At 39.5% G+C, this 14,077-nt stretch overlaps 1 protein-coding gene across 2 annotated transcripts in view; it reads right to left on the minus strand.

Moving 5' to 3' along the window:
* The window catches only part of LOC122797979 (acetyl-coenzyme A synthetase, cytoplasmic-like), a 1,448,208-nt gene that overhangs the window by 651,485 nt on the left and 782,646 nt on the right, over nt 1–14,077 (minus strand). For both annotated transcript variants that reach the window (XM_044066533.1, XM_044066532.1), the window contains exon 7: nt 13,762–13,846. In XM_044066533.1, the coding sequence (XP_043922468.1) occupies nt 13,762–13,846 (85 nt within the window). The remainder of the gene's footprint in view (nt 1–13,761; nt 13,847–14,077) is intronic.

The following is a 14,077-nucleotide window of genomic DNA, read 5'->3' on the forward strand; positions in this document are numbered from 1 at the left end:
GAACAATTTCACTTTAATTAAAAAAAGAGGGAATGTTGAAGTCCTGTTGGAAAGAAGGGACTATGAGTTCCAAAAAAGGAAGAAAACATCTGCTGTTTGACAGCTATTCTGAGAACAGATTCTTCTTACAGATGTGGATATAGGGACTATGAGTTCCAAAAAAGGAATAAAACATCTGCTGTTTGACAGCTATTCAGAGAACAGATTCTTCTTACAGATGTGGCTATAGGGACTATGAGTTCCAAAAAAGGAAGAAACCATCTTCTGTTTGACAGCTATTCAGAGAACAGATTCATCTTACAGATGTGGATATAAGTTCTTGGTAGGGCATCATGTATGGATTCTCTAATTCTACTGAGAGACTTCATTGCTTATGTAGAAAAAGCTAGAGACCTGGATGGGTGTTTTGAAGGGAACAGCTTCCCTGATCTGAACCTCAGTGGTGAATTTCTTTTGGACTTCTCTACTGTTTATGGACTGTCCATAATAAACACCATGCTGAAAGAAAAGAATATTCATAAATGCACTTAGGCCAAAGGTCAATGACTGACTCTGTAACTATGTCCACAGATCTGAAGCCATATGGTCAAGGGAGGGGTAGAGCTGTCAGGTGATCAACAACTGGAGTTAAGTCAGGTCCATATTGACAGCTGATCAGACCTAGGAAACCCAAGCATGTACTGAGGATGCGTTGGAAACGCCAGTGGAGAGATGATAAATCAGCAAGGAAAGGAGAGTAGTACTGCTGTAACTGCAGTCATGCTCAAGTCTTGGGGAGCACCTTCCTGAGGTGGGCACTGCTGTTCACAAAATCTCACCAAGATGACACGCATATACAGACTGCACTTTATATAGCATATACCATGGAAAGAAGTGGGTTCAAAAATAAAAAAAATAGCTGGGTGCACAAGACCCAGGATAAAAAAGTGCCAAGTCCTGGTAGGCGCACCGGTGCCAGGACTGGAAAAAAATGACAATGTAGAATCCTCAAAATACGGAAACATTCCTACAATGGGGCCAGGCTCAGGGGGAGGATGGCCTCCCTGTCGTAGAAAGAAGTAGCAGTCCACAAAAATCACAAAAACTGATAGGCCAAAGAAGAGCCATAAAGACAATAGAGTGGACTATTGAGGATAAGAAAGAAATTATGTATTCTTACTATTATGTCAAAAGCCCAGAATTTCCAGGCACATGATATACAAAAAGATTAAGAGAGAAATTAGAGGAAAAAAAATACTGCTGCAAGAAAAACTGCCAGAAGCTTCACATGCAAATTTCTGTTCATTAATACAACAGATTTATGAAAAACGCTATACAGACCAAGAAACCTTGGACTGTTTCAAAAAAAGAAGCAATGGAGGAAGTGTGAAAATATAAACAAGAAAATCTAGAGATTTTTGAAAGGTATAAAATATATGGACATAGGAAAGAAAAAGAGATCTGATATGGTGCAATTTGACCCTGTGGCAGGACTAACCACCCGGCGGTGTAAACCTTGGCTCTAGATGATGGTCACTGTTGAAGTGACACCCCAATTCCATGTGCAAAATGGGAAAAAGGGGTTGTGAATGGCTAGATGGATGAATTTATGCAAAGAAGAAAGCCAAATTAATCAATACAAAAAAACTGCCCCAAAAATATTCTAAGAGAAATACAGGCAAAGGCATCCAGATATCGAAAAATTCACAATACAAAAAATAAGATCCCAAAGAGAGAACATAGAACAGAAAATTAGTAAAGCAGAAGTTAAAAAAATAGCTGAAGTTATGGAATACCTACAAAGTGAAGGATTTAGTGTAGGGGTTCTAACACAGGTTGCATCACAGCATGGCGGAACAACGAGTCCCCCAAGTAAGGAGAAACAGGAGGAGCAGGAGACATCTGAATAAGAAATACGGACATGGGGAAGAAAATGATATTTAATATGGTGCAATATTTATACAAAGGAGAAAGCAAAACTAATCAATATAAAAACAGCAGCACCAAAGATATCTGAACAGAAATACAGGCAAAGCCATCTAGATATGGAAATTTTACAATACAAAAAATAAGAAAACAAAGAGGAAAAGCAGAAAAGAGGATTAGTAATGGAGAAGTTAAAGAAATAGGAATTGAGATTATGGATTACTTGTGAAGTGAAGGATTTAGTGCAGAAGATCTATCTCTGATAACACCACAGCAGGATAGAGCAATGGATCCCCAAATTAAGGTGAAACCAATGGAGTCAGAAACATCTGATCAGTTGTCATATGAAAATACCTTGTAGCCTTCCATAGGAAATCAGTACAAAAGTTTAGTTGGAGTTGCCCAACAGGATACTGTGGCAACTCTGATGCAGTCAATGTTGTGGAGTGATAAGCCAGTGAGTTCTCGTATGAAAGAATAATGCATGACACAGGATGAAACTGAAGAGAATGCGGCTCAGGAAGATGCTCTGGAACTTTCTGTAGAATGCCCGCAGGAAATAGAGAAGAAAGAATGTGCTCTCAATTTAGAAGAACATGAGCTAAGAAAAGGAGTTGCTAGATTTAATAGACATGGACAGACATATTAAGATCAATGAAAGAAACAAACTACAAGTCAATAAATCCCAAAATCTTAGAAGTTTAATAAAACAAATGAACACAGTAATTAGGACAGTTCGTAGAAATTCCTGCAGTGTAACAGAGGTAAATAGGATTTATTACTGTGCAGCTAAATTAATAACAGATAAAGTCTTACCACAAAAACACAAGGTAGTAAGGGAAAGGAAGGGGAGAAATCAAATGCCATCATGGAAGTGTCTAACAGAGAAGCTATAAATCAGTTAAGACAAGACATGTCACTGGTAGAAGAGTATAGAAGACGGAACACATCATCAAAAATGCTCAGAAAGATAGCGTGATAAAAGCAACATGCAGTATCAGAACAGATCAGGATCTATCATGCACAATCACAAATAATAAACAAAATATCAGCACAGTCAGAAAAAACTTAGAAGATCTGCAGATAAATCTAAAGGAAAAGTACAAAATAAGCAATTTACTGATGACCCAAAAAAGTTTTATAGAGAATTGGGAAAGAAGGCAAAAGGAAATAAACCACCACCAAAGAAACACAGTTTGGATAAATATGAAAAGCCTGTGGAACATAACAATGCTGAATGGATAGAGGAAGCAAAAGGAAGAATAAGAAGTTCAAATGTACAGGATATGAAATGGGATGAAGTAACAGACAGAGAAACTGAAACAAAGTTAAGAAAAGCTTCTAACTGGAAAACCCCAGGCCTAGATGTAGTACCTAACTTCTGGCTGAAAGTATTAACATCTTTGCATATTTAGCCATGAGTAAGAACTATTTATATATGCACCCTTACCAGACAACAATCTTGCTAACAACAGGAAAAAGAATGCTCCTACTTAAGAGTGAACCTGCAAGCTTCCCTAAAAACTATAGACCAATAACTTGCCTTCTGCCGACATATAAACTATACACGGAAATTGATGCTGACAGAGTTTATAGTCATTTAGAAAAAACTCAATCATGGCAATAGCACAAAAGAGCAATAAAAGAAAGTCATATGGAACAAAGGGTCATTTATTGTTAAATAAAGTCATAGTGGAGAACTGTAAAAAGAGGAAGAATGTAAGTATGACATGGATTGACTACAAAAAAGCATTTGATAGTATCCCACATTTACGGATAAAAGAGTGCTTAAAAATGTTTAAGATACACTCTACACTGATCGACTACATTACAGTGACTATGGAACAGTGGCAGACTATTTTGCAATTAAGTCATGATAAAGGACAAATTATTATTCCAGGGAAAAAAAATCCAAGGGGTGATATTCCAGGGTGACTCTCTGTCACCGCTGCTTTTCTGCCTTGCCCTTAACACATTAAGGTGTCTACTTAACAGCTTAGGCCATGGCTATAACTTGGCTCTTAGAAAACAACAAAGTGTAAAGACTTCTCATCTTCTCTTTGTCAATGATTTAAAACTGTATAGCTCATCAGATGATGATGAACTGAAAGCACGACTGTAAGCTGTCAAAACTTTTTCAGATGATATAAGAATGTCATTTGGTCTTGATAAATGTGCAAAAGCAACCCTTAAAGCAGAAAAACTGCAGCACCAAGAAAACATCAGTTTGGGACAAGAATGTGATATAAAAAAACTTGAGCAAGAGGGAGTATATAAATATTTGGGGACTGATGAAGGGGGCCACAATAAAACATGAATAAATGCGAATATAACTTGGGAAAGAATACTTTAGAAGACTTAAATTAATCCTGAAAACAGCATTGACATCTATGAACAAAATCCAAACTACAAACCAATTTGCTCTTCCTGTCTTAACTTACAATTTTGAAGTGAATGACTGGCCCCAAAACATGTTGGATAGATTAAATAGGAAAACATGAAGGATGCATCATCCTCACCAAAAGATTTATAAAAAACAGTGCATACCAAGACTATATATTCCCTGTTCCGAAGAAGGGATGGGCCTCCTTTAAATTGATTACATGTATAGATCTGCAATCGTGGGACTCCACACATATCTGCTGACCTCACAAGACCCAAATGTAGTGAAAGATTTGAAGCACAAGGTGAATAAATCTAAGATGACTTCCCTGCTTAGTTTAGCAGAAGCATATCAGCGTCAAGCAGGAATGGAAATCAAACCAGAAGTAGATAAAAATCAGGTAGCAACCGAATGTGCCAAAAAAAACAAAAGAAAGAGAATACGGTTAAGGACCAGATGAGAAGGCAAGAAATGTGGAAAATGCATAAATATGGTTGAAAGTATAGAAAACTTCTGGAAGAACCTCATGTTGATCAGGAATGAATGCAGGAATGGTTAAGGAGAGGCGAATTCAAATCAAAACATGAAAGGTTAATATTGGCGGCAGAAGATAGTGGGCTACGTACACATTGGTTTACAAACTCTATTGAAAATGTGGGAGTAACAGACAAAGGCATGTTTTGTAAATCAGAATTGGAAACAGTTGCACACCTCGTTGCTGGTTGTGACATACTAATGGCAAAAGGACTGTATACTGAAAGGCATAATAATGTGGCAAGACTGTTGCACTGGGGATTCTGCAAACATGGTACTGAATTGGCTGAAAAACACTCGAAACATAAGCTACAAAGCATCATAAAAAACAATGAAGTCTACATTACATGGAATCATCCATTACCAGCTGTTCAAAAGATAGATGCTAGAACACCAGATATAGTGATCCATGAAAAGAAGACAAAAGTAGCACTGATCACTGAAATCATCACACCCAGTGACTACACTGTCTTGTGTACAGAGAGACACAAAGTCATAAAATATCAGGATTTGCAGGCAGAAACGAGAGCAACGTGGAAGAAAGATACCCAGTCAGTTCCAACAGTAGCAGGAGCGACAGGTCTTATAAAAATAAATCTGCACTCATATTTAGACTGTACCGCGGTGGTGGTGCCTCACAGTAAGACACTGTCCGGTTTGATTCTCAGCTAGAGCGTCTTCTGCATGGAGATATGCGTGAAAGGGCGTACCTTCAATGAAGGTTGTGCGTCAGGCCTGGCAAGCCGGTACATAAAAATCAACTGCCAATCATTAGTGGACCGAAGTTTCGCTGTGGTGACCCCTAACCGGGAAAAGCCGAAAGACACAAACAAACCAATACATGTAACTCCATACAAATTGCAAAAGGAGTCATTACTGGGTACACTGTGGGTGCTGCGAAGAGTACTTCTGGCTGACATGAAAGACTGGAACAATACTAATTTCATGAAGTTCAATCGTACTTTGACTTTGGAATGGAGTCCATTCCTGTCATGGTATTAGAAACCCAAAAGATTTTGAGAAATTAAAAGGCAGAATTTTCTTTCCGCTGAAAAACAGGTACAGTTGCCTTACATTTTTTTAATTTTTTTATTTTATTTATTTAACATTTGTTGACCAGGAAAGTCCGACTAGGTTCCACAGAGCCTGTTTTCAGCGGCGGCCCAGGGAGAAATGCTCCAGATGCATGTCTTTGGAATGCATGTCTTACATAAGATTACATTACTTTTTTTTCCACAACAGAATAACAATTAATAACTACCAGTATAGGACTGATCGACTAATTGTTTGCATATTAATGACAGCTTCCTCAGAGTTCTCTGGTCATCTATTTATTTCAAGCATCCTTTAACTACGTTTTATAATCCTTGACTTTCCTCTCTCCAAAAGCCTCTGTGACTGAATTACATGCAAGCAGTTAAGATCTTTCCTGGGAAACTACAGAAAGTTACATTTATATTTGAAATGCATTTCTTCGCCTTTAAAGTCCTTTTCCAATTTGAAAAATAAATGTTCAGGAACATGAAACACACACTGTATATTAAAATAGAGTTCAAATGTAAACGAAAGTCATCAGGCTCCCACATGAGCTACTACAGAGATATTGTGCAACGCTGTTCTGCACAGCAGTTCAATAATTGTTATATAAAATTACTTTTCATGTAGGAACTAAAATTCTACACCAATTTAGTTCATAAAGAAAGGTAATTAAAAAATGTATTTTAAAAGTTTCGGGTAAAAGCCTGAAAAAAAGACTATGATCATGTGTGTAACTCATTTCTGTTCCTACATATAACTCATTTTGCTGAATTTCCATTTAACTCCCACTGCTCATTAGGTCATGATGGGATTGTGTGCAGCTAGTTTTTTTTAGCCAAGTGACTTATCAATTAATGTCAGGCAATATATGAAACAGCAGGAAGTGAGAAATAAAATGAGACTTTAGAAAGCACTGCAATAGATGCAATGACCAATGTATCTGGTAAGAGTAGGCCCATCTTTGGTAACTTGACTTCTTGAAAAACACAGCTTTCTCTGGCTACGTACCTTTCTCCTATTCCATGATGTATTCTCATTATGTAATGATGCAGTACATAATGGGCTCTCGCCTTGTTGTTGTGTTAGTGTTTGGACAAACTCCTAAATGGCCCCAGGCTGCTCTTACTGATTTTGAGAGTTTAACTTTTGATTTGTTAGTGGTTTTAGTTTTCTTGTTCCTATAATTTTTGTCAATTTCTCATTTTTGAAATGTTTGTCATATTTATAAGAATATTTTATGTCAGAATGTATTCCTTATTATTTTTGGCCTAGAAGTTCTAACAGTCCCCATCATTTCTCTTGAATAAAAATATTTATATATTAGTATTTAAATATTATTTAGTTTAGATCTTAGTGTTTAGAGATTAGTTACTTTTCCTTATTTTTTTCTTAGAGGTATTGTGTTTGGCAGCCCTCCCCATTCAAGATGGGGCGCAGTTTCTTTAAGTGTGACTGCAGGAAGAAGATTCCTCCTCAGATTTAGCACATGCAATATGTAATCTGCTTGTGAGTTTGACACAATCCCCCAAACTGCTCTAGCTGTATTTATTTATTTACCAGGAAATTCCAACTGGACACAGGTCCTTTTTCAGCGGAGGCCTGGGGAGAAAAGCTCCACAGAACAATAAATGATCACCAGAGTACAAGAAGAACAATTTAATATGCATACAATAGCAAATAATATATAATTCAGCACACATTAGATATACATACAATATGAAACATGGTAATGAACAGATATACCAATATCTAGCAAGAGGCTAGGAATAAAGGTAGGATGTATATACAGATGGCAACTAAGCTCAAACGGATACTGTTCTAAACTCATAAACCTAAATCTTATATACAAATATTGCACTAAACTCAAACAGATACAAAGCAGATGCTCTACACAAAGATACTAGAAGGGCTAATGGGATAGAAGGGGCAGATAGAGGAGACTGAGTGAGTAGTATACGTGGTAGTGAGAGGAAGCTAGGTGTAACAGTTGGGTATGTACTTGGAGTTGAGATGAAGTCAGGTAGTTAAACATGTTGTAACAGGTCTGAGAGATTGAGTGAGGAGGGAAGGGGAGGGTGAGTCAGAGCCTGCAGAGGAAGGAATGCAATAATCAGATGGTGTGAGGCAGGGTAGCTAAGGGAGGGGAGAGGAAGGGGAGGTAAAAAGGAGGGTTACTAGTCGGGACTGGTGCACGGGCATAACCAGAGACTTTTTAAGTGAGTTTTAGTGCAGTCTTGAAGTGATTGCAAGAAGGTAGTGTAGTGTGGTTATGGGGGGGGACTGTTCCACAATCTGGATATGATGCAGGAGAATAGTGCTTCTCCTGCTGAGCTCTTGGGTTTGTCGCTAGAAGTAGATTTTTGCTGCTGGAGTGTAGTGGTCTATTTAAATTCCTTCTCTGTACTCACGCGCAGGAAGTATCACAATCTTTACTCTGCATCTGGTACAAAGAACTCTGTCTAACGAGGCTCATCCTCTTTTGTCTCAAAAGCTACTGTTTTGTTGGTCTAAAAAATGTTCAAAGGACCACACATTTAAAGTAGTCAGACCAGCCCCTAAGCCTTCTAAATGGCATAGAATCTCTTCTCCAGCACCTGAGGTAGTGTCTAAACATATGGAACCTCCAGGTAAACTCTTGAAATTTCTTTTCCCCCTTCCTGATGATTTCAGATCTCAAGTTTTAATTGTTTTGCTTCTTTCTGGGTTGGACAAAAGAAATCACAACAGAGTCAAATCTCAATTCCAAAGCAAAGCACTACTAAATGTAAGTTAACAAGACAGTGTTATTAAACTAGTTTGTGGATATTTTTTGTATTCTTTTTGAGGCCTCTCCACCCAACCATCCAGTTTATTCAATCATGCCACTAGCATGTAACCTGTCACAGTCAAGGCTCTATCCTTCCAAACCTGAGATCCTAGGCCATCTGGGTCATATTCAGGGTTCTGTCCCTCTACACCTGACAGCTGTCATACCATCTGAGTCACATTCAGGGTTCTATCCCTCTGTATCTGATAGCTAGTACCAGGTCATCTGAATCATAGTCATCCCACCTTTACTGCCGCTCAGAAGGGACTGGAGTCGCATGATAGTGGGCCGTTATCCTAAACATTTTTATTTTGTTGCATGTGCCTCAGCAAGTGCTTCAGGGTGAGGTGCACAATCCATGCTTGTGGGAAATCAGCTGTTAGCACAAGTGGCTATCCTCATAGCCATCTCTGCCCTCTAGAAAATTCTTGCATCCCACTTCATTCACTTGTCGCCACAGAAGAGTTAGGTAACTGGGAACACTTCCCCAAGATACGCACCCTTCCACCATCCTTCTGGGATGACCAAGATGGCATCAGCTGCTCATTTTTCATTTCCTCTCCCTATAAAATGAGTTCCTTCAGCATCCAGACTGCAAAACAACCACAGAGTCATCGGGGTCATAGTCAAGTCTCTATCCAGTCAGGCCATCTGGATCAAAGTTAGCGCTCTATCCCCTCAGGTCATCTGGGCCATAGGGCTCTGTTCTTCTACACCCAGGAGCCCAGGTCTTTTGAATCACAGTCAAGACTCTATCCCCTCAGGCCATCTGGGTCATTGTCAGGGCTATAAACCCTCAGGCCATCTAGGTCACAGTCTGGGCTCTGTCCTTCTATGCCCAAAAGCCATTACCAGGTCATCTGGGTCATAGTCAGGGTTTTATTCCTCTACACCTGATAGGTAGAACCAGGTAACCTGTCACAGTCACGGCTCTATCCTTCCAAACCTGAGATCCTAGGCCATCTGGGTCATATTCAGGGTTCTGTCCCTCTACACCTGACAGCTGTCATGCCATCTGAGTCACATTCAGGGTTCTATCCCTCTGTATCTGATAGCTAGTACCAGGTCATCTGAATCATAGTCAAGGCTCTATCCCTCCACATCCAAGAGCCCACGCTATCTGAGTCATAGTCAAGGCTCTATTGCTCCACAACCAAGAGCCCAGGCCATCTGGGTCACAGTTATGGTTCAATCCCTCTACACCGGACAGCCAATAAGTCTCCACAACCAAGAGCCCAGGCCATCTGGGTCACAGTTATGGTTCAATCCCTCTACACCGGACAGCCAATACAAGGTCATCTGGGTCATAGTCAAGGCTCTATTCCTCCACACCTAAAGCCCAGGCCATCTGAGTCATAGTCAAGGCTCTATTGCTCCACAACCAAGAGCCCAGGCCATCTGGGTCACAGTTATGGTTCTTCTCCCTCTACATCCAACAACCAGTACCAGGATATCTGGGTCATAGTCAGTGTTCTATCCCTCTACACTAGATAGCCATTACCAGGCAACTGAATCATAGTCAGGACTCTCTCCCTCAACACCTGAGAGCCCAGGCCATCTGGGTCATATTCAGGGTTTTATCCCTGTACACCCTACAGCCAGTACTAGGTCAGTTGGGTCATAATCAGGGTTCTATCCCTCTTATATCAAACAGCCAGTATTAGGTCATCTGTGTCACTATCAGGACTCTATCCCTCCACACTCAAGAGCCCAGGCCATCTGGGTCACAGTCAGGGCTCTGTCCCTCTGTACCAGACAGTCAGTATTAGGTTATCTGTTTCATAGTCAGGGCTCTACCCTCCCAGGTCATCTGGGTCATAGTCAGGGCTCTATCCCTCTATACCAGACAGTCATTATTAGGTTATCTGTTTCATAGTCAGGGCTCTATTCTCCCAGGCCATCAAGGTCATAGTCAGGGCTCTATCCCTCTATACCAGACAGTCAGTATTAGGTTATCTGTTTCATAGTCAGGGCTCTATCCTCCCAGGCCATCAGAGTCATAGTCACGGCTCTATTCCTCTACACTCTACAGGCAGTACCAAGTCATCTGTGTCATAGTCAGGGTTCTAGCCTTCTACATCCAACAACCAGTACCAGGCCAGCTAGGACACAGTCAGAGCTCTACCCCTGTACACCTGACAGTCGGTATTGGGTTTCCTGGGTCAGCAGGGATGGGTTTTGGAATAGCAGTTAAGGGGTTGACCTGGCACAAGGTACAGGGTTGATTCTTACCTGTGGTTACTGCCTGATTACTGGCTAGGTATACAATTGTCTGCTGACCTATGCTTACCTAGGAATAGGTCATAGTCAGTGTTCTAGCTCTCTACACCAGATGGACAGTAGTAGGTCAGCTAAGTCATAGTCAAGGCTCTAGCCCTCTATACCAGACAGTCAGTACCAGGTCATCTGAGTCATAGTCGCGGTTCTAATCCTATACAGCCAACAACCACTACCAGGTCATCTGGGTCACAAACAGGGTTCTACCCATCTAGACCTGACAGCTAGTACCAGGTCATCTGGGTCATAGTCCAAGTTCTATCCCTCTGCATCAGGCGGCCAGTAAGACAGTATTCTAAAATGTGAGAAAGGCAAAGTTGAGGAGTTAATCTTTTGATTCAAAACTGAACAAATTCAAAACTTTTTGGGAATATTTCATAAATGAGGGAGCTGCTGTTTTTTTAGCACTAAGCTATTTTGTCCTAATCTTAAAACAGATCCCTGTATTCTCTGAGCATAGTCAGTATCTGAGCAAAGCACAAAAAACTTTTTTCTGTTCTTTAAGCAGAGTAGTAAAAATGCAGACTGCAAAAGTTAAAAGGATAAACTTTAGTTAGTAAATGCACACTGTAATGTTGATAGTTTTCATTATTTTAAAATACATGACAATTTTTCAGAGACTGATCAATGTGTGGCAATTGTCAATTTTCAGATCCAAACCAGTGTGTTTTATTTATTTATTTATTTATTTTTTTTTGGGGGGGGGGGTAAATAAAACTTCATAGTTGCTGTGCAAAATCTCCATCTAAGGAATGCATAAAAACATTCCAAATGCACTGGCATCAGCTACTAAGTCCTGTTCTTTCAAAGCCAATTAATTAATTAAAAAATAAAATAAACTGTATAAGTGGACTCTTGCCATAAGCTGAAGCCATTTCAACTACACTAACATCAAGATTTTAGTCTGTCTCTCTCAAGACTAAAAAATAAATAAAAAAAGCTCCAGTAGACCAAAAACAAATGCTCTTCTTTGGTATGGCATGACATGATTGTTCAGGGAAATTAATAAGGATGACTGGAAATTGTTTATAGTTTAAAAGCACTAAAACAGACGCTGAAAACCCCTATTTTAAATACATTTGTACAATGCAAGTATTTTAAGAAGTAAAACATATTTTATGACTGATTTAATTTTTAGGAATTTTGCTAAAGATTTGCATGGGATTGCAGAACCTTTGGACTGACAAAAGGTGTACTGCATTATTGGGACAGTGCCTCTTGGCTGGCAAACTAAGGTAGTAGCAACTAGTTTTAAAAAGATGTCAGTAAGGGGAGTTTCAGTTATAGATGGATCATATCCCAAACCTTTCCTAGGAAAACATATGCCAGAGTACTAGACAGAAAAACTTTATTCAATACTCAAACTTCTGATTCAGGCAGAACAGTATAACTGATGTCCTGGTCACAGAACAGTAGATCATTTCTTTGCCCTCAAAGAGATACTGAAGAGGATTGTGGGATTTTGACAAAACTGAAATATATATAAAAAGGTTTCCAAGGTCAATAGCTTAGTAATCACCAATGAACCTAAGACCATATGACTGACTTTCGGAAAAGTCAAAGCACCTTTATGGACATCGCCATACAACAGGGATTAGGGAATTGGCCCTTTTCCCTACCACAGTGTGATCAAGGAGTTGGTATTGCTTGCCCTCCTGCAACAACACAGATTTTGATGGGGGTTTTTTTGACATTACAGAATGTCAATCATATGGTCTCGCCCATATGAAGTATGATGTTCTGTAACCACTGATGTTACGGCAGGGGTCCCTGTCTGCAAGCATTCTGTGGGCTTCTAAAAGGTATATGATCATGGATCCCAGAATATCTTATGAAAAATACTACGACAGTATGGGGGGTCCCAGGACTGTTCCTGCATTCCATTCAGTCTTTGTATTTGAGGAATCGGAGATTGTCTGTGTTCTAGGCATTAAGTTGAGTATATTCAAGGTGGGAATAAAATTCCAAAATGGAGGGGTCTTGTCTCTCTTTCTGTCTGTAATCATTCTGACAAAATGTTGTGTCTTTCAGCTTTTCCCGGTTGGGGGTCGCCACAGCGGAACTCCGGTCCGCTAATGACTGGCAGTGGATTTTTACATGCTGAGTTGCCAGCCCTGACGCACAACCTTCAACGAAGGTACGCCCATTCACGCATGTCTCCACACAGAAGACGCTCTAGCTGAGAATCGAACAGGACAACGACTTATTGTGAGGCGACAACGCTACCGCAGCACCACCACCGCAGTCATCATTCTGTCAAAATAAAGTACAAAATTCACAATTATCTCAAGACAGCCAGAAAACAAAAACAAAAGCAAAAAGAACGAAGGCTGACTTTACAAAGTTAGCTACATGATGCATCCATCATGACAACTGTTATACAATTCTGAAATCTAAATTCATTTCACACTGCTGATTTATAACCTAAACATTTCTAAAATCTCTTAGGTTCATAGGTGACTACTAGGCTATTGACCAGACCTTTTTAAGCTTAGCCATGCTTTGAAGGTAAGAATCAAACCCTGTACATTGTGCCTATGATATAAACACCTTAAAAATTAAGTCAACCCCCATCTTAAAAAGTCAAAACATTTAATCTTAGTTTTTAACATGGTTATAATTTCTCTCAGACATACTTAACTGTGCTTTTATATACAATTATTGCACATCGAATGAATGCAAAAGTCCTCTCATGTTGTCTGTGTGTTGCATTTCAGATGAGATCAGCAATTAAACTGCACAGGTAAATATGTACTTAAAAGAAAAAATAACAATATTAAAAATGTCACTTTAAAGCAGATGAAAAGAAAAACATTACCTGTAGTTGATTGCAGTTGTTCATTTTTTTCAGCCTAGTTCCAAGATGTTTCACCACAATACAAGCCTTCACAGCAAAGTTCTCCCTAGGTGTACAAAATATCAGTGTCATTAAAGCACTACGTGGCATGAGATCAGAAAATTAATCCATCTCACACAGCCCATTTCAAACATTGTGAAAGAGAAGCTTGTAAGTAACTAGTGTGCCAATGCAATGTGTGTCTTTATTTGAATCTTGCAGAAGTCCAAAAGGTAATACAATTTCTGCAGCACTAGCTCCAGATTAGCAAAGCTTTTGATGTTCTGCACTCAGACAC

Source organism: Protopterus annectens, chromosome 3.part1 (genome assembly GCF_019279795.1).
Source record: "Protopterus annectens isolate FY-2018-M chromosome 3.part1, PAN1.0, whole genome shotgun sequence".
Taxonomy (NCBI): Eukaryota; Metazoa; Chordata; order Ceratodontiformes; family Protopteridae; genus Protopterus; species Protopterus annectens.